The sequence below is a fragment of the Streptopelia decaocto genome, assembly GCF_964273445.1.
Source record: "Streptopelia decaocto genome assembly, contig: HAP1_SCAFFOLD_482, whole genome shotgun sequence".
Lineage (NCBI taxonomy): Eukaryota > Metazoa > Chordata > Aves > Columbiformes > Columbidae > Streptopelia > Streptopelia decaocto.
This window is the reverse complement of record NW_028115475.1, coordinates 46193-66118: the sequence shown is the minus strand read 5'-3', so window position 1 is coordinate 66118 and position 19926 is coordinate 46193. Positions and strand designations below refer to the sequence as shown.

Genomic DNA, 19926 nt, shown 5'->3' with positions numbered 1-19926 from the left:
CGCAGCCAATCAGACGCGGCTCCTCCCCCGCGCGCGCCGCGCTGACGTAACGCGCGGCGGCCATGGTAACCGCCTCTCTGCCGTAAAGCGCGGCGGCCACTCCGCCGTAAAGCCCGGCGGCCACGCCCACGCCGCCGTAAAGCGCGGCGACCATTTTAAACGCCGCGCCGTCGTAAAGCGCCGCCGCAAAGCGCGCGGCAAGATGGCGGCGGTGACGGTGCTGCCGCCGGAGCCGGGACCCGTGAGCACCGGGGTGAGACCCGGATGTGGCGCGGGGAGGGGGGGGGCGGCTGTGGGGCGGCGGGGGGGGGTGGGGCGGTTGTGGGGGGATGGGGGTGGGGCGGCTGTGGGGCTGGAGGAGCCTCGTGGGGGTTGGGAGGGAGCGATGGGGCAGAGGAGGCGCCGGGGGGGCAGCCGGGGGTGGGTTGTGGGTCAGTTATGGGTCGGTTGTGGGTCAGCCGTGGGTCACTTGTGGGTCAGCCGTGGGTCGGTTGTGGGTCAGCCGTGGGTCACTTGTGGGTCAGCCGTGGGTCGGTTGTGGGTCAGCCGTGGGTCGGTTGTGGGTCAGTTATGGGTCAGTTATGGGTCAGTTGTGGGTCAGCCGTGGGTCGGTTGTGGGTCAGCCGTGGGTCGGTTGTGGGTCAGTTGTGGGTCAATTATGGGTCAGTTGTGGGTCAGTTATGGGTCAGCCGTGGGTCAGTTATGGGTCAGCCGTGGGTCAGTTATGGGTCAGCCGTGGGTCAGCCGTGGGTCAGTTATGGGTCAGCCGTGGGTCAGTTGTGGGTCAGCCGTGGGTCACTCGTGGGTCACTCGTGGGTCAGCCGTGGGTCAGTTATGGGTCAGTCGTGGGTCAGTTGTGGGTCAGCCGTGGGTCACTCGTGGGTCACTCGTGGGTCAGTTATGGGTCAGTCGTGGGTCAGTTATGGGTCAGTCGTGGGTCAGCCGTGGGTCAGCCGTGGGTCACTCGTGGGTCAGTTGTGGGTCAGCCGTGGGTCAGTTGTGGGTCAGTTATGGGTCAGTCGTGGGTCAGTTGTGGGTCAGCCGTGGGTCAGCCGTGGGTCAGTTATGGGTCACTCGTGGGTCAGCCGTGGGTCAGTTATGGGTCAGCCGTGGGTCAGCTATGGGTCAATTATGGGTCAGCCGTGGGTCAGTTATGGGTCAGTTGTGGGTCATCCGTGGGTGCGCGGTCTCTCCCCAGACCACCATCATGGCCGTGGAGTTCGACGGCGGCGTCGTCATCGGGGCCGATTCGCGCACGACCACGGGGTGAGCTCACCGGTGACGTCATCAGTGACGTCATCACCCCCCCCGCCCTCCTGGGTCCCCAACCCCTGTGTCGTACCCCCTGGGGCCTCCTCAGCGCGGGGGCGGGTCCTGGAGGGGGGGGTGTGGTGTGTGACGTCGTGGTGACGACACGGTGACGTCACCGTCCCGCAGGGCGTACGTGGCCAATCGCGTGACGGACAAACTGACGCCCGTGCACGACCGGATCTTCTGCTGCCGCTCGGGCTCCGCGGCCGACACGCAGGCCGTGGCCGACGCCGTGGCCTACCAGCTGGCCTTCCACAGGTGCCGTGGGGCGGGGCCGTGGGGCGGGGCCGTGGGGCGGGGCTGTGGGGCGGGGCTGTGGGGTGGGGCAATGGGGCGGGGCCGCGGGGTGGGGCCGTGGGGCGGGGCCGCGGGGCGGGGCCGCGGGGCAGGGGGCAGGTGTGTGTGGGTCTGACCCCGTCTGCCCCACAGCGTGGAGCTGCAGGAGCCGTGGGGCAGGGGGAGGTGATGGGGCCATGGGGCAGGGGGGGTGATGGGGCCATGGGGCAGGGGGGGTGATGGGGCGGTGTGTGGGTCTGACCCCCGTCTGCCCCACAGCGTGGAGCTGCAGGAGCCGTGGGGCAGGGGGAGGTTGTGGGGCACTGTGTGGGTCTGACCGTGTCTGCCCCACAGCGTGGAGCTGCAGGAGCCGTGGGGCAGGGGGAGGTTGTGGGGCACTGTGTGCGTCTGACCCCGTGTGCCCCACAGCGTGGAGCTGCAGGAGCCGTGGGGCAGGGGGAGGTTGTGGGGCACTGTGTGGGTCTGACCGTGTCTGCCCCACAGCGTGGAGCTGCAGGAGCCGTGGGGCAGGGGGAGGTTGTGGGGCACTGTGTGCGTCTGACCCCGTGTGCCCCACAGCGTGGAGCTGCAGGAGCCGTGGGGCAGGGGGAGGTTGTGGGGCACTGTGTGGGTCTGACCCCGTCTGCCCCACAGCGTGGAGCTGCAGGAGCCGTGGGGCAGGGGGAGGTTGTGGGGTGTGTGTGGGTCTGACCCCACCTGCCCCACAGCGTGGAGCTGCAGGAGCCGTGGGGCAGGGGGAGGTTGTGGGGCACTATGTGGGTCTGACCCCGTCTGCCCCACAGCGTGGAGCTGCAGGAGCCGTGGGGCAGGGGGAGGTTGTGGGGCACTATGTGGGTCTGACCCCACCTGCCCCACAGCGCGGAGCTGCAGGAGCCGTGGGGCAGGGGGAGGTTATGGGGTGTGTGGGTCTGACCCCGTCTGCCCCACAGCGTGGAGCTGCAGGAGCCGCCCCGCGTCCGCACGGCCGCGCGCCCTGTTCCAGCAAACCTGCTACCGCTACCGCGACGAGCTCAGCGCCGGCGTCATCGTGGCCGGATGGGACCCGCGGCGCGGGGGGCAGGTGAGACCCTTCTGCCCCATAGCGGGACCCTTCTGCCCCATAGCGGGACCCCTCTGCCCCATAGCGAGACCCCTCTGCCCCATAGCGGGACCCCTCTGACCCATAGTGAGACCCTTCTGCCCCGTAGTGAGACCCTTCTGCCCCGTAGCGGGACCCCTCTGCCCCATAGCGGGACCCTTCTGCCCCATAGCGGGACCCCTCTGCCCCATAGCGGGACCCTTCTGACCCATAGTGAGACCCTTCTGCCCCGTAGCGGGACCCTTCTGACCCATAGCATCACCTTGTCTGCCCTGTAGTGTGTCATTGTGTCTCTGGGCATCCCTTTTGCTGCCCTAGAGCAGGTTCCTGTGCTGCCCCACGGCTGCCCCATAACCCCTGTCCCCCCAGGTGTACGCTGTGCCCATGGGGGGGTCACACAGCCCCATGGCTGCCCCATGGCTGCCCCATGGCTGCCCCATAACCCCTGTCCCCCAGGTGTGCGCCGTGCCCATGGGGGGGTCACACAGCCCCATAGCTGCCCCACGGCTGCCCCACGGCTGCCCCATAACCCGTGTCTCCCCAGGTGTACACCGTGCCCATGGGGGGTCACAGCCCCACGGCTGCCCCACGGCTGCCCCATAGCTGTCTCCCCCCCAGGTGTACACCGTGCCCATGGGGGGTCACAGCCCCACGGCTGCCCCATAGCTGTCTCCCCCCCAGGTGTACGCCGTGCCCATGGGGGGGTCACAGCCCCACGGCTGCCCCACGGCTGCCCCATAGCTGTCTCCCCCCAGGTGTACGCCGTGCCCATGGGGGGGTCACAGCCCCACGGCTGCCCCACGGCTGCCCCATAGCTGTCTCCCCCCAGGTGTACGCCGTGCCCATGGGGGGTCACAGCCCCACGGCTGCCCCACGGCTGCCCCATAGCTGTCTCCCCCCAGGTGTACGCCGTGCCCATGGGGGGGCCGCTGCTGCGCGTCCCCTGCGCCGTGGGCGGCTCGGGCAGCTCCTACCTGTACGGGTTCCTGGACGCGGCCGCGACGCCCGGGATGAGCCGCGAGCAGAGCCTGGAGCTGGTGACCCGCGGTGCGGGGGGACATGGGGGGTCTATGGGGCAGGGGGGGTCGGGATGAGCCGCGAGCAGAGCCTGGAGCTGGTGACCCGCGGTGCGGGGGGACATGGGGGGTCTATGGGGCAGGGGGGGTCGGGATGAGCTGCGAGCAGAGCCTGGAGCTGGTGACCCGCGGTGCGGGGGGACATGGGGGGCACAGGGGTCCTGGGGGGCACGGGGGGACCTGGGGGGCACAGGGGTCGGGGTGAGCCGGAGCAGAGCCTGGAGCTGGTGACGCGCGGTGCGGGGGGACATGGGGGGCACGGGGGGCATGGGGGGCACGGGGGGTTGGGATGAGCCGGAGCAGAGCCTGGAGCTGGTGACGCGCGGTGCGGGGGGACATGGGGGGCACAGGGGACATGGGGGGCACGGGGGGTCCTGGGGGGCACAGGGGGTCGGGGTGAGCCGGAGCAGAGCCTGGAGCTGGTGACCCGCGGTGCGGGGTCCGGGGGGCCTGGGGGCACACAGGGGGTCTATGGGAACACACAGGGGGTCTGTGGGAACACACCGGCGGGGGTCTGTGGGGGGTCCTGGGGGGACACAGAGGGTCTATGGAACACACAGGGGGCCTATGGGAACACATGGGGGGTCTATGGGGGGTCCTTGGGGGGACACGGGGGGTCTGTGGGGTCCTGGGGGCACGGGGGGTTGGGGTGAGCCGGAGCAGAGCCTGGAGCTGGTGACCCGCGGTGCGGGGTCCGGGGGGCCTGGGGGCACACAGGGGGTCTATGGGGGGTCCTTGGGGGGACACGGGGGGTCTGTGGGGTCCTGGGGGCACGGGGGGTCGGGGTGAGCCGCGAGCAGAGCCTGGGGCTGGTGACCCGCGGTGCGGGGGGTCCCAGTGGTTTGGGTTCTGGGGGGTCCCAGCGGTTTGGGTCCGGGGGGGTCCCAGCGGTTTGGGTCCGGGGGGGTCCCAGCGGTTTGGGGTCCGGGGGGGGTCCCAGCGGTTTGGGTCCGGGGGGGTCCCAGCGGTTTGGGTCTGGGGGGTCCCAGCGGTTTGGGTCCGGGGGGGTCCCAGCAGTTTGGGTCCGGGGGGGTCCCAGCGGTTTGGGTCCGGGGGGGTCCCAGCGGTTTGGGTCCGGGGGGGTCCCAGCGGTTTGGGTCTGGGGGGGTCCCAGCGGTTTGGGTCCAGGGGGGTTAATGGGGCCCTGGAGGAGTTTGGGGAGGATTAAGGGGGTTTGGGGTCCCCGAGTGTTTGTTTTTGGGGCGATTTCTCACCGTTGCTGCCCCGTGGCTGGGCCGCGGGACCCAGGGGGTGTGATTTGGGGTGATTTGGGGTGATTTTGGGGTGATTTGGGTGATTTCTCCTGCAGCGCTGGCGCTGGCCATGGCGCGGGACCCCCGGGGGGTGTGATTTTGGGGTGATTTGGGGTGATTTGGGTGATTTGGGGTGATTTGGGTGATTTTGGTGGTTTCTCCTGCAGCGCTGGCGCTGGCCATGGCGCGGGACCCCGGGTGTGTGATTTGGGGTGATTTGGGGTGATTTTGGTGGTTTCTCCTGCAGCGCTGGCGCTGGCCGTGGCGCGGGACCCCGGGGGGTGTGATTTGGGGTGATTTTGGGGTGAATTTGGGGTGATTTGGGTGCATTTTCCCGTTGCAGCGCTGGCGCTGGCCATGGCGCGGGGCCCCGGGGGGTGTGATTTGGGGTGATTTGGGTGATTTTGGTGATTTCCCGTTGCAGCGCTGGCGCTGGCCATGGCGCGGGGCCCCGGGGGGTGTGATTTGGGGTGATTTGGGTGATTTTGGTGATTTCCCGTTGCAGCGCTGGCGCTGGCCATGGCGCGGGACCCCGGGGGGTGTGATTTGGGGTGATTTGGGTGATTTTGGTGATTTCCCGTTGCAGCGCTGGCGCTGGCCATGGCGCGGGACGGCTCCAGCGGGGGGGTGATCCGCCTGGCCACCATCACCCCCCAGGGCGTGGACAGGACGGTGCTGGCGGGGCCGCAGCTGCCCTGGGGGGACGGGGGTCCCGCCGAGTGACCCCAAACACCCGGACACCCACCGGGGCAATAAACGGCTCTGACCCGAAACACCCGCACCCCACCGGGGCAATAAACGGCTCTGAGCCCAAACACCCGCACCCCACCGGGGCAATAAACGGCTCTGACCCGAAACACCCGCACCCCACCGGGGCAATAAACGGCTCTGACCCGAAACACCCGCACCCCACCGGGGCAATAAACGGCTCTGACCCGAAACACCCGCACCCCACCGGGGCAATAAACGGCTCTGACCCGAAACACCCGCACCCCACCGGGGCAATAAACGGCTCTGACCCGAAACACCCGCACCCCACCGGGGCAATAAACGGCTCTGAGCCCAGAGCACCCGCACCCCACCGGGGCAATAAACAGCTCTGACCCGAAACACCCGCACCCCACCGGGGCAATAAACGGCTCTGCCTGGGCGGGGGTCCCTCCGTGTCCGTCGGTCCCGTCCGTCCCGCTCCGAATCCCCTCACGGCGCCTCAGGGCCGAACGGCGCTGGAAAGGGCGGGAACAAAAGGGCGGGAACGGCGCGCGCTGCCACAGCCGCCTCTCCCCTCACCTGCGCATGCGCGGGGGGGCGTGGCCAGACCGGCGGGGGCGTGGCTGCCGCTCCCAGTCAGCGGCGGGCGCGGCCGGTTCCTCGGGGGTCCCCGGTTCGCCCCGTTTGTTTTTCCGCCGGCTCTGCCCGGTTGACTCCCCCCGCCGCGGGCTGGCGGGACCGGCCTCGGCTCCCTCGGGTGAGTGAGGGAGGCAGTGAGGGGGGAAAAGGCCCGAGGGCTCCCTCAGGATCAGTGAGGGAGTGAGTGAGGGGGGGGAAAGGGGCGACGGCACTGAAAAGGGCGGGAAGGAAAAGGCGGGAACGGCGCGTGCCGGGCGTCGCGCCCTCCTCACCTCCTGCGCATGTGCGGGGGGCGTGGCCAGGCCGGCGGGGGGCGTGGCCAGGCCGGCGGGGGCGTGGCCACCACTTGAGGCGGCGGCGGGAGCGGGAGCGGCCGGTTCCGCAGGGGGCGCCCGGTTCTCCCCGGTTCTCTCCGGTTCTCCCCGGTTCTCTCCGGTCCTCCCCGGTTCTCCCCCCGGTTGACCCCCCGCCCCATCCGCAGTGACCCCCCGGCGGCGGGCTGGGCGGATCGGCCTGAACCCCTCAGGGTGAGTGAGGGGAGGAGACCCCAGGGGGGGCTGCGGGGGGGCACCCGGTTCAGTCCGGTTAAATTCAGTTCATCCCAGTGTCCCCAGTTCAGTCCAGTTCATCCCAGTGTCCCCCAGCGTCCCCAGTTCAGGTCGGAGCCGCCTCCACATGATTCCGGTTTAATTAATTAATCAATCAGTTACATGATAACGAGCTGTTGGTACCGAAGCCCTTTGGGAAGGGGGGGGGCTCCTGCCCATGACCTTGACCTTTGACACCCCATAGGGACCCACAGACACCCCCAGCCCCTATAGGGACAGACAGACAGAGCCCCCCATGGGGACGCCCCGTAGGGACATGAGACACCTCTATAGGGACCCCCAGCCCCTATGGATTCCATAGGGGGTCAGGGGGCGAGAAGAGGTGGCTGTGACCCATATACAGCACATACACCCCCAGCTCCTCTGTACCCCCCATGGGGACTTGGGAACACCCTGCAGGGGTGTGAGAACACCATGTACGCCCCCAGCCCTACAGATCCATAGGGGTCAGGGGGTGAGGAACAGGTGGCTGTGACCCACACACCCCCCGCCCCTATAGATCCATAGGGCAGGGGCTGAGGAACAGCCGAATGTGACCCACACACACCCCCCGCCCCTATAGATCCATAGGGGTCAGGGGGTGAGGAACAGGTGGCTGTGACCCACACACACCCCCAGCCCCTATAGATCCATAGGGGTCAGGGGGTGAGGAACAGGTGGCTGTGACCCACACACACCCCCAGCCCCTATAGATCCATAGGTCAGGGGTTCAGGAACAGCCGAATGTGACCCACACACCCCCCCCAGCCCCTATAGATCCATAGGTCATGGGTTCAGGAACAGCCAAATGTGACCCACACACACCCCCCGCCCCTATAGATCCATAGGTCAGGGGTTCAGGAACAGCCAAATGTGACCCACACACACCCCCTGCCCCTATAGATCCATAGGTCAGGGGCTGAGGAACAGCCTAATGTGACCCACACACACCCCCCGCCCCTATAGATCCATAGGTCAGGGGCTGAGGAACAGCTGAACGTGACCCACACACGCCCCCCGCCCCTATAGATCCATAGGTCAGGGGTTCAGGAACAGCCAAATGTGACCCACACACACCCCCCGCCCCTATAGATCCATAGGTCAGGGGCTGAGGAACAGCTGAACGTGACCCACACACGCCCCCCGCCCCTATAGATCCATAGGTCAGGGGTTCAGGAACAGCCGAATGTGACCCACACACACTCCAGCCCCTATAGATCCATAGGTCAGGGTCAGGACAAGCAGCTGTGACCCACACACCCCCAGCCCCTATAGATCCATAGGTCAGGGTCAGGAACAAGCAGCTGTGACCCACACACACCCCCAGCCCCTATAGATCCATAGGTCAGGGTCAGGAACAAGCAGCTGTGACCCACACACACCCCCAGCCCCTATAGATCCATAGGTCAGAGTCAGGGGCTCAGGAAGAGCCAATTGTGACCCATGCACACACCCCCCAGGCCCTAGAGATTCTATAGATCCATAGGTCAGGGGCTGAGAAACAGCCGAACGTGACCCACACACACCCCCCGCCCCTATAGATCCATAGGTCAGGGGCTGAGGAACAGCTGAATGTGACCCACACACCCCTGGCCCCTATAGATCCATAGGTCAGGGGTTGAGGAACAGCCGAATGTGACCCACACACACCCCCGCCCCTATAGATCCATAGGTCAGGGGTTCAGGAACAGCCAAATGTGACCCACACACACCCCCCGCCCCTATAGATCCATAGGTCAGGGGCTGAGGAACAGCTGAATGTGACCCACACACACCCCCCGCCCCTATAGATCCATAGGTCAGGGGCTGAGGAACAGCTGAATGTGACCCACACACACCCCCCGCCCCTATAGATCCATAGGTCAGGGGTTGAGGAACAGCCTAATGTGACCCACACACACCCCCGCCCCTATAGATCCATAGGTCAGGGGTTGAGGAACAGCCTAATGTGACCCACACGCCCCCCGCAGCCCCGGCCCCTATGGATCCCCCTATGGATCCCCCTATTGACCCGCGGGTCAGGCGTTGAGGACCAGGCGGCTGTAGGCGCGGTTCAGCTGCTCCAGGAAGATGAAGGTGAGCACGGTGTGCGGGCCCAGCCGCGCGTAGTACGGGGTGAAGCCCTTCCAGAGCGCGGGGAGCCCCTCCAGCCGCACCACCCGCACCAGCACCTCCTGTGGAAACGGGGCGTCAGGGACCCCAAAACCTGGGGAACCCCAAAAAACCTGGGGAACCCCAAACCAGCCCTTCCAGAGCGCGGGGAGCCCCTCCAGCCGCACCACCCGCACCAGCACCTCCTGTGGAAACGGGGCGTCAGGGACCCCAAAACCTGGGGAACCCCAAACCAGCCCTTCCAGAGCGCGGGGAGCCCCTCCAGCCGCACCACCCGCACCAGCACCTCCTGTGGAAACGGGGCGTCAGGGACCCCAAAACCTGGGGAACCCCAAAAAACCTGGGGAACCCCAAACCAGCCCTTCCAGAGCGCGGGGAGCCCCTCCAGCCGCACCACCCGCACCAGCACCTCCTGTGGAAACGGGGCGTCAGGGACCCCAAAACCTGGGGAACCCCAAACCAGCCCTTCCAGAGCGCGGGGAGCCCCTCCAGCCGCACCACCCGCACCAGCACCTCCTGTGGGAACGGGGCGTCAGGGGACCCCGAAACCTGGGGAACCCCAAACCAGCCCTTCCAGAGCGCGGGGAGCCCCTCCAGCCGCACCACCCGCACCAGCACCTCCTGTGGAAACGGGGCGTCAGGGACCCCAAAACCAGCCCTTCCAGAGCGCGGGCAGCCCCTCCAGCCGCACCACCCGCACCAGCACCGCCTGGGGGAGAAATGGGGTTCGGGGGGACCCTGAAACCTGGGGAACCCCAAAAAAGCCTGGGGAACCCCCCTAAAATGGGGCTGGAACCCCCAAACCTCAGGGAACCTCGAGGAACCCCCAAATCCTGGGGAGTTCCCTCAAGATAAGGGGGGGACACACAGGGGATTGGGATCGGGGGGGCCCAAAATGCGGGGACACCCCAAAGGCAGGAGGGGGATCTGGAAACACAAAACTGGTGACACCTCCTGGGGGAAACGGGGACCCCAAAAAATGGGGGGACCCCAAAATACTGGGGAGCTCCCAAACCGGGGGGAACCCCAAACCGGGGGAACCCCACACCGGGGACTCCCCCAAACTCACCAGCCCGTTGCGATACTCGGGTTTCCCGTCGATCGTCCGCATGTTCTGGATGCTGCGGGGGCCAATTTTGGGGTGAAAAACGGGGATTTTCGGGGCGTCCCCCCCCCGGGAAGGTACGGGGGGGTCCCTGCTCGTTAATTAACCCCCGCTAATTACCCACCGTGTTTTAACGATGTCGACGGGCATGGAGGCGGCCGTGGTGACCAAGCCGCTGATCATGCTGGCGCAGAAGTGGCACAAAATGTCATCGCGGAAGTGGCCTGGGGGGGGACACCCCAAAATTGAGACGGGGGTCGCGGGGGGGTCAGGGGGTGTTGGGGGGTGGGGGTTTCGGGGGGTCCGGGTTTCGGGGTCCCCCCACGTACCCGTCTCGAGCAGGAACTGCTTGGACTGCGAGTAGGAGGCGAGTTGGGCGGCGTTGACCACGACGGCGCGAGCCATGGTGGGGATACAGCCCTGGAATGGGGCACCCCAAAACATGAACCCCAAAACATGAACCCCCCTGCACCCCAAAACCCCCCCTGCACCCCAGGGTGAGCCATGGTGGGGATACAGCCCTGGAATGGGGCACCCCAAAACATGAACCCCCCTGCACCCCAAAACCTGCCCTGCACCCCAGGGTGAGCCATGGTGGGGATACAGCCCTGGAATGGGGCACCCCAAAACATGAACCCCAAAACATGAACCCCCCTGCACCCCAAAACCTGCCCTGCACCCCAGGGTGAGCCATGGTGGGGATACAGCCCTGGAATGGGGCACCCCAAAACATGAACCCCCCTGCACCCCAGGGTGAGCCATGGTGGGGATACAGCCCTGGGGATGTGGGGTGTGGGGGGTCCCCCAAATCCCCCTGAACCCCCCATGTGTCCCCCCCAGTGTGGGGATCCCCCTCCCCCCTCGCAGGTTTGGGGGTTCACAGGGTCAACGGTGGGTCAGGGGGTCACAGGGAGGTCAGAGGGGGGTCAGGGTGGGTTTTGGGGTCCCCCTGTATTTGGGGTCCCCCCGTACCCTCCAGAGCGTGCCGATCCCCTCCTCCCGCGCCATCCGCACCAGCGCGTCCAGCACGTTCCGGTACCCGCGGCGCTGATCCGGGGGCAGCCTGGAGCGGGGGCAGAAACACGGCCAGGAACAGCGCGTTTGGGGTCAGGAACAGCGCGTTTGGGGTCAGAAACAGCGCGTTTGGGTCAGAAACAGCGTGTTTGGGTCAGGAACAGCGCGTTTGGGTCAGAAACAGCGCGTTTGGGTCAGGAACAGCGCGTTTGGGTCAGGAACAGCGCGTTTGGGGTCAGAAACAGCGTGTTTGGGTCAGAAACAGCGCGTTTGGGGTCAGGAACAGTGCGTTTGGGTCAGGAACAGCGCGTTTGGGTCAGAAACAGCGCGTTTGGGGTCAGAAACAGTGCGTTTGGGTCAGGAACAGCGCGTTTGGGTCAGAAACAGTGCGTTTGGGTCAGGAACAGCGCGTTTGGGTCAGAAACAGCGCGTTTGGGGTCAGAAACAGTGCGTTTGGGTCAGGAACAGCGCGTTTGGGTCAGAAACAGTGCGTTTGGGTCAGGAACAGCGCGTTTGGGTCAGGAACAGCGCGTTTGGGTCAGAAACAGCGTGTTTGGGTCAGGAACAGCGCGTTTGGGTCAGAAACAGCGTGTTTGGGTCAGGAACAGCGCGTTTGGGTCAGGAACAGCGTGTTTGGGTCAGGAACAGCGCGTTTGGGGTCAGAAACAGTGCGTTTGGGTCAGGAACAGCGTGTTTGGGTCAGAAACAGCGCGTTTGGGTCAGGAACAGCGCGGTTGGGTTAGAAACACAGCATTTCAGGCAAAACCCGCCGCTTGGGGTCAGAACCCGCCGATCCGGGTCAATAACCCGCCATTCCAGCTCAATAACCCGCCATTCCGGGTCAATAACCCGCCGTTTGGGTTAAAAGGGTCACAAACCCGCCTTTTGGGGTCAGAAACCTGCTGTTCGGGTTAAAAACGCGCTGTTTGGGTTAAAACCCCTCCCGTTTGGGTCAAACCCCCCCGTTAGGGTTAAACCCCCCCCATTAGGATTAAACCCCCCTGTTAGGGTCAGGATTTCCGTGTTTTGCCTGGTTTTGGGGTGTTTTTGCCCATTCTCACCGCCCGTTGGCCGTCACGCGGATCAGCGCCACTTGGCCAGGGGGGTCAGGACCCCCCGTTTGGGTTAAACCCGCCCCGTTTGGGTTAAACCCGCCCCGTTTGGGTTAAACCCGCCCCGTTTGGGTCAAACCCCCCCCGTTAGGGCCAGGATTTCCGCGTTTTGCCCGATTTCGGTGTATTTTCCCCCGTTCTCACCGCCCGTCGGCCGTCATGCGGATCAGCGCCACCTCGGCCGGGCGGGTCAGGACCCCCCGTTTGGGTTAAACCCCCCTCGTTTGGGTTAAACCCGCCCCGTTTGGGTCAAACCCCCCCCCCGTTAGTGTCAGGATTTCCGCGTTTTGCCCGAATCAGGGTGTTTTTCCCCCGTCTCACCGCCCGTCGGCCGTCATGCGGATCAGCGCCACCTCGGCCGGGCAGGTCAGGACCCCCCGTTTGGGTTAAACCCCCCTCGTTTGGGTTAAACCCGCCCCGTTTGGGTCAAACCCCCCCCCCGTTGGTGTCAGTATTTCCGTGTTTTGCCCGATTTCGGTGTGTTTCCCCCCGTTCTCACCGCCCGTCGGCCGTCATGCGGATCAGCGCCACCTCGGCCGGGGTGCCCACAAAGGCGCCGGCCGCGCCGGCCGTCATGCCCATGGCGGCCTTGGCCAGGAACGGGGGCGGCGTCCCGTCGGCGCCCCCCAGCCGCTCCAGCAGCACCGTGTAGATGCCCAGGCGCGTCGTGGTGTACGTGGCCTGGCGCAGCAGCCCCGCCGACAGCCTGGAAACGGGGGGACACCCCAAAAACGGGGTCAGGCACCCCCAAAATGGGGTCAGGCACCCCCAAAATGGGGTCAGGCACCCCGAAAATGGGGTCAGGCACCCCAAAAACGGAGGGGACACCCCAAAATGGGGTCAGGCACCCCAAAAACGGGGTCAGGCACCCCCAAAATGGGGTCAGGCACCCCGAAATGGGGGGACACCCCGGAACGGGAGGTGTGAGAGGGACCCCGAATCCCACGGAGCCGCCTCACACCCCCGAGAAGCTGCCCCGGGGGTCGATGGGTTCGGGGTCCTGGGCTGGGTTTGGGGGGTCAGGGGGGTCAGGGAGGTTCGGGGGGGTCAATGGGGTTCAGGGGTGTCCCAGGGGGGTGTTTTTGGGGTTCAGGGGTGTTTTTGGGGTTCAGGGGTGTGTATTTTGGGGGCCGTACCCCCGTAGATGCCCCGCAGCCCCTCGTTCCTCAGGATGAACCCGGGGCTCAGGGGGTTCAATGGGGTGTTTTTGGGGTTCAGGGGTGTGTATTTTGGGGGCCGTACCCCCGTAGGTGCCCCGCAACCACTCGTTCCTCAGGATGAACCCGGGGCTCAGGGGGTTCAGTGGGGGTTCAATGGGGCTCAGCGGGGTTCAGGGGTGTTGTTTTGGGGTTCAGGGGGGTTCAATGGGGCTCAGGGGGGTTCAGGGGTGTTGTTTTGGGGTTCAGGGGTCAGTTTTTAGGGTGTACCCGGTGTAGATGCTGCGCAGCCCCTCGTTCCGCAGGATGAACCCGGGGCTCAGGGGGTTCAATGGGGTTCAATGGGGGTTCAGGGGTGTGTTTGGGGGTTCAGGGTGTTTCAGGGGTCAGTTTTTGGGGTGTACCCGGTGTAGATGCCGCGCAGCCCCTCGTTCCGCAGGATGAACCCGGGGCTCAGGGGGTTCAATGGGGTTCAGTGGGGCTCAGGGGGTTCAATGGGGGTTCAGGGGTGTGTTTTGGGGTTCAGGGGTGTGTTTTGGGGTTCGGGGGTGTTTCAGGGGTCAGTTTTCGGGGTCCGTACCCGGTGTAGATGCCGCGCAGCCCCTCGTTCCGCAGGATGAACCCGGGGCTCAGGGGGTTCAATGGGGTTCAATGGGGGTTCAGGGGTGTGTTTTGGGGTTCAGGGGTGTGTTTTGGGGTTCAGGGGTGTTGTTTTGGGGTTCAGGGGTCAGTTTTTGGGGTCCGTACCCGGTGTAGATGCCGCGCAGCCCCTCGTTCCGCAGGATGAACCCGGGGCTCAGGGGGTTCAATGGGGGTTCAGGGGTGTGTTTTGGGGTTCAGGGGTGTGTTTTGGGGTGTGTTTCGGGGTCCGTACCCCGTGTAGATGCCGCGCAGCCCCTCGTTCCGCAGGATGAACCCGGGGCTCAGGGGGTCCAATGGGGGCTCAGGGGTGTGTTTTGGGGTTCAGGGGTGTGTATTTTGGGGTCCGTACCCCGTGTAGATGCCGCGCAGCCCCTCGTTCCGCAGGATGAACCCGGGGCTCAGGGGGTTCAATGGGGGTTCAGGGGTGTGTTTTGGGGTTCAGGGGTGTGTTTTGGGGTGTATTTTGGGGTCCGTACCCGGTGTAGATGCCGCGCAGCCCCTCGTTCCGCAGGATGAACCCGGGGCTCAGGGGGTTCAATGGGGTTCAATGGGGGTTCAGGGGTGTGTTTTGGGGTTCAGGGGTGTGTTTTGGGGTGTATTTCGGGGTCCGTACCCCGTGTAGATGCCGCGCAGCCCCTCGTTCCGCAGGATGAACCCGGGGCTCAGGGGGTTCAATGGGGGTTCAATGGGGGTTCAATGGTGTGTTTTGGGGCTCAGGGGTGTGTTTTGGGGTTCAGGGGTGTGTTTTGGGGTTCAGGGGTGTTGTTTTCGGGTTCGGGGGTGTATTTCGGGGTGCCGTACCCCGTGTAGATGCCGCGCAGCCCCTCGTTCCGCAGGATGAACCCGGGGCTCAGGGGGTTCAATGGGGGTTCAGGGGTGTGTTTTGGGGTTCAGGGGTGTGTTTTGGGGTGTGTTTCGGGGTCCGTACCCCGTGTAGATGCCGCGCAGCCCCTCGTTCCGCAGGATGAACCCGGGGCTCAGGGGGTCCAATGGGGGCTCAGGGGTGTGTTTTGGGGTTCAGGGGTGTGTATTTTGGGGTCCGTACCCCGTGTAGATGCCGCGCAGCCCCTCGTTCCGCAGGATGAACCCGGGGCTCAGGGGGTTCAATGGGGGTTCAGGGGTGTGTTTTGGGGTTCAGGGGTGTGTTTTGGGGTGTATTTTGGGGTCCGTACCCGGTGTAGATGCCGCGCAGCCCCTCGTTCCGCAGGATGAACCCGGGGCTCAGGGGGTTCAATGGGGTTCAATGGGGGTTCAGGGGTGTGTTTTGGGGTTCAGGGGTGTGTTTTGGGGTGTATTTCGGGGTCCGTACCCCGTGTAGATGCCGCGCAGCCCCTCGTTCCGCAGGATGAACCCGGGGCTCAGGGGGTTCAATGGGGGTTCAATGGGGGTTCAATGGTGTGTTTTGGGGCTCAGGGGTGTGTTTTGGGGTTCAGGGGTGTGTTTTGGGGTTCAGGGGTGTTGTTTTCGGGTTCGGGGGTGTATTTCGGGGTGCCGTACCCCGTGTAGATGCCGCGCAGCCCCTCGTTCCGCAGGATGAACCCGGGGCTCAGGGGGTTCAATGGGGGTTCAGGGGTGTGTTTTGGGGTTCAGGGGTGTGTTTTGGGGTGTGTTTCGGGGTCCGTACCCCGTGTAGATGCCGCGCAGCCCCTCGTTCCGCAGGATGAACCCGGGGCTCAGGGGGTCCAATGGGGGCTCAGGGGTGTGTTTTGGGGTTCAGGGGTGTGTATTTTGGGGTCCGTACCCCGTGTAGATGCCGCGCAGCCCCTCGTTCCGCAGGATGAACCCGGGGCTCAGGGGGTTCAATGGGGGTTCAGGGGTGTGTTTTGGGGTTCAGGGGTGTGTTTTGGGGTGTATTTTGGGGTCCGTACCCGGTGTAGATGCCGCGCAGCCCCTCGTTCCGCAGGATGAACCCGGGGCTCAGGGGGTTCAATGGGGTTCAATGGGGGTTCAGGGGTGTGTTTTGGGGTTCAGGGGTGTGTTTTGGGGTGTATTTCGGGGTCCGTACCCCGTGTAGATGCCGCGCAGCCCCTCGTTCCGCAGGATGAACCCGGGGCTCAGGGGGTTCAATGGGGGTTCAATGGGGGTTCAATGGTGTGTTTTGGGGCTCAGGGGTGTGTTTTGGGGTTCAGGGGTGTGTTTTGGGGTTCAGGGGTGTTGTTTTCGGGTTCGGGGGTGTATTTCGGGGTGCCGTACCCCGTGTAGATGCCGCGCAGCCCCTCGTTCCGCAGGATGAACCCGGGGCTCAGGGGGTTCAATGGGGGTTCAGGGGTGTGTTTTGGGGTTCAGGGGTGTGTTTTGGGGTGTGTTTCGGGGTCCGTACCCCGTGTAGATGCCGCGCAGCCCCTCGTTCCGCAGGATGAACCCGGGGCTCAGGGGGTTCAATGGGGTTCAATGGGGCTCAGGGGGTTCAGGGGGGGTCCAATGGGGGCTCAGGGGTGTGTTTTGGGGTTCAGGGGTGTGTATTTTGGGGTCCGTACCCCGTGTAGATGCCGCGCAGCCCCTCGTTCCGCAGGATGAACCCGGGGCTCAGGGGGTTCAATGGGGGTTCAGGGGTGTGTTTTGGGGTTCAGGGGTGTGTTTTGGGGTGTATTTTGGGGTCCGTACCCGGTGTAGATGCCGCGCAGCCCCTCGTTCCGCAGGATGAACCCGGGGCTCAGGGGGTTCAATGGGGTTCAATGGGGGTTCAGGGGTGTGTTTTGGGGTTCAGGGGTGTGTTTTGGGGTGTATTTCGGGGTCCGTACCCCGTGTAGATGCCGCGCAGCCCCTCGTTCCGCAGGATGAACCCGGGGCTCAGGGGGTTCAATGGGGGTTCAATGGGGGTTCAATGGTGTGTTTTGGGGCTCAGGGGTGTGTTTTGGGGTTCAGGGGTGTGTTTTGGGGTTCAGGGGTGTTGTTTTCGGGTTCGGGGGTGTATTTCGGGGTGCCGTACCCCGTGTAGATGCCGCGCAGCCCCTCGTTCCGCAGGATGAACCCGGGGCTCAGGGGGTTCAGTGGGGTTCAATGGGGCTCAGGGGGTTCAATGGGGGCTCAGGGGTGTGTTTTGGGGTGTGTTTTGGGGTGTGTTTCGGGGTGTACCCGGTGTAGATGCCGCGCAGCCCCTCGTTCCGCAGGATGAACCCGGGGCTCAGGGGGTTCAATGGGGTTCAGTGGGGGCTCAGGGGTGTGTTTTGGGGTTCAGGGGTGTGTATTTTGGGGTCCGTACCCCGTGTAGATGCCGCGCAGCCCCTCGTTCCGCAGGATGAACCCGGGGCTCAGGGGGTTCAATGGGGGTTCAGGGGTGTGTTTTGGGGTTCAGGGGTGTGTTTTGGGGTTCGGGGGTGTATTTCGGGGTCCGTACCCCGTGTAGATGCCGCGCAGCCCCTCGTTCCGCAGGATGAACCCGGGGCTCAGGGGGTTCAATGGGGCTCAGTGGGGGCTCAGGGGTGTGTTTTGGGGTTCAGGGGTGTGTTTTGGGGTGTATTTTGGGGTGTACCCGGTGTAGATGCCGCGCAGCCCCTCGTTCCGCAGGATGAACCCGGGGCTCAGGGGGTTCAATGGGGGCTCAGGGGTGTGTTTTGGGGTTCAGGGGTGTGTTTCGGGGTGCCGTACCCCGTGTAGATGCCGCGCAGCCCCTCGTTCCGCAGGATGAACCCGGGGCTCAGGGGGTTCAATGGGGTTCAATGGGGGCTCAGGGGTGTGTTTTGGGGTTCGGGGGTGTATTTCGGGGTGCCGTACCCCGTGTAGATGCCGCGCAGCCCCTCGTTCCGCAGGATGAACCCGGGGCTCAGGGGTGTGTTTTGGGGTTCAGGGGTGTGTTTTGGGGTTCGGGGGTGTTTCAGGGGTCAGTTTTCGGGGTGCCGTACCCCGTGTAGATGCCGCGCAGCCCCTCGTTCCGCAGGATCGCCGCCAGCGCGTGGAAGCTCGTGGGGAACTCGCGCGTCCGCGCCCCCTCCCCGCTCAGCTGCATCCGGTTCTTCACCAGGTCCAGCGGCTGCACGAACACCGTGGCGCCCATCCTGACAAAACCACCCAAAATCACCCAAAATCACCCCAAAATCAGTGTGAGAGGCGCCCCAAACCCACCCCACCCTGCACGAACACCGTGGCGCCCATCCTGACCGAAATCACCCCAAATCACCCCAAAATCACCCCAAAATCACCGCGTGAAGCACCCCCAAACCCACCCCACCCTGCACGGGCACCATGGCGCCCATCCTGGCCAAAACCACGGGATTTCACCCCAAAATCGCACCCCCAAACCCACCCCCACCCTGCACGGACACTGTGGCGCGCATTCTGTGCCAAAAACACGGGATTTCACCCCAAAATCAGTGTGAGACACCCCAGAATCAGCCTGAGCCCGGCCCGGTTCGGGGTCCCGGTTCGCGGTCCCGGTTCCCGGTTCGGGGTCCCGGTTCCCGGTCCCGGTTCGGGGTCCCGGTTCCCGGTCCCGGTTCCCGGTTCGGGGTCCCGGTTCCCGGTCCCGGTTCGGGGTCCCGGTTCCCGGTCCCGGTTCCCGGTTCAGGGTCCCGGTTCCCGGTCCCGGTTCCCGGTTCGGGGTCCCGGTTCCCGGTCCCGGTTCGGGGTCCCGGTTCGCGGTCCCGGTTCCCGGTTCGGGGTCCCGGTTCCCGGTCCCGGTTCGGGGTCCCGGTTCGCGGTCCCGGTTCGGGGGTTCCCGGTCCCTGTTCCCGGTCCCGGTTCGGGGGTTCCCGGTCCCTGTTCCCGGTCCCGGTTCGGGTCCCGGTTCGGGGTCCCGGTTCGCGGTCCCGGTTCGGGGTCCCGGTTCGGGGTCCCGGTTCCCGGTTCGGGTCCCGGTTCGGGGTCCCGGTTCCCGGTCCCGGTTCGGGGTCCCGGTTCGGGTCCCGGTTCGCGGTCCCGGTTCGGGGTCTCACCCGGCCAGGCCGCCGAACAGGAACTTCACGGACTTCGGGGACGTCTTGGGCCGCTCGGCCGGAGCCGCCGGAGCCGCCGCCATCGGGACCGGACGCGGATCCGGGACACACGGACGGGGGACACACGGACGGGGGACACACGGACGGGGGGACTCAGGGACGGGGGGACTCAGGGACCCGGGGGGTCCGGACCCCAAGGTGACTCGGGGCGGGACTGCGCGTGCGCCGAGCGCCTGCGCGCGGCGGGGAGGGGCGTGGCTTCCGGCGGAGGGGGCGGGGTCCGCGCGGGAGGCGGAGCGCGGGGCAATGGGAGGAGCTGCGAGCGGGGCGGGAGGCGTGGCCCTGGGAGGAGGGGGCGTGTCGCAGGCGCGGAGGCGTGGCTTGGCCTAAAGGGGAGGGGTTGGGGGCGTGGACAAGGAGAGGGCGTGGCTTCGGGAGCTGATTGTGGGCGTGTCCCCGGCCGAGGGGGCGCGGTCCTGGCGCTGACGACGTCGCGCCGCTCATTGGCAGAGGGTGTTTAGGCGGGAAGGGCAGGCGGCGGGGATTGGCTACACGGTGGGCGGGCTTTGCTGAGGCTCCGCCCCTCCCGGGCACCGCCGGGGCCGGTGGGTGCGGGGAAGACGAACTGGGGGTCACGGACCCCAGATAGAGCCAGGGGGAGGGGATGGAACAGCCGCCCCATAACCGCCCCACACCCCCCCTTCCCACCCCCCATAGCGGGGCTGGGGCACTTATGGGGCTCGAACGCCGGGGTCCCCATCCGCACCCCACACCGTGGTTCCCGAACGCCGGGGTCCCCCATCCGCACCCCACACCGTGGTTCCCGAACGCCTGGGTCCCCATCCGCACCCCACACCGCGGTTCCCGAACGCCTGGGTCCCCATCCGCACCCCACACCGCGGTTCCCGCCGTGGGGCTCGTCCCTCCGCACCAGGGACCCAGGCGTCCGGCCCCTCCGCAC

At 65.9% G+C, this 19926-nt stretch overlaps 2 protein-coding genes across 2 annotated transcripts; one reads left to right on the top strand and one right to left on the bottom strand.

The window, feature by feature from the left end:
• Nucleotides 1-155: 155 nt before the first annotated feature.
• On the top strand, nucleotides 156-5822 carry PSMB6 (proteasome 20S subunit beta 6). The gene is given in 7 exon segments (XM_082077407.1): nucleotides 156-253; nucleotides 1199-1266; nucleotides 1438-1569; nucleotides 2538-2577; nucleotides 2579-2668; nucleotides 3589-3733; nucleotides 5602-5822. Coding segments are annotated over 7 exon segments (663 nt in total). The 5' UTR covers nucleotides 156-202; the 3' UTR covers nucleotides 5739-5822.
• Nucleotides 5823-8889: 3067 nt separating this feature from the next.
• On the bottom strand, nucleotides 8890-19211 carry SLC25A11 (solute carrier family 25 member 11). Its single transcript, XM_082077398.1, has 8 exons — nucleotides 18966-19211; nucleotides 17937-18089; nucleotides 12795-13001; nucleotides 11142-11232; nucleotides 10499-10589; nucleotides 10294-10393; nucleotides 10134-10185; nucleotides 8890-9126 (listed from the first exon to the last, which is right to left on the bottom strand). The coding sequence occupies exons 1-8, from the start codon at nucleotides 19046-19048 to the stop codon at nucleotides 8971-8973; spliced, it is 933 nt and encodes a 310-aa protein (XP_081933524.1). The 5' UTR covers nucleotides 19049-19211; the 3' UTR covers nucleotides 8890-8970.
• Between the last annotated feature and the right edge of the window lie 715 nt (nucleotides 19212-19926).

Excerpts from the sequence above, each read along its gene's own strand:
- SLC25A11 (XM_082077398.1), bottom strand. The coding sequence starts at position 19,048 with ATGGCGGCGGCTCCGGCGGCTCCGGCCGAGCGGCCCAAGACGTCCCCG. Across the intron at positions 11,233-12,794 it reads CGCATGACGGCCGACGGGCG|GCTGCCCCCGGATCAGCGCC; the intron begins GTGAGAACGGGG and ends CCCCCGCTCCAG. Across the intron at positions 10,186-10,293 it reads GTCGACATCGTTAAAACACG|CATCCAGAACATGCGGACGA; the intron begins GTGGGTAATTAG and ends TGGCCCCCGCAG.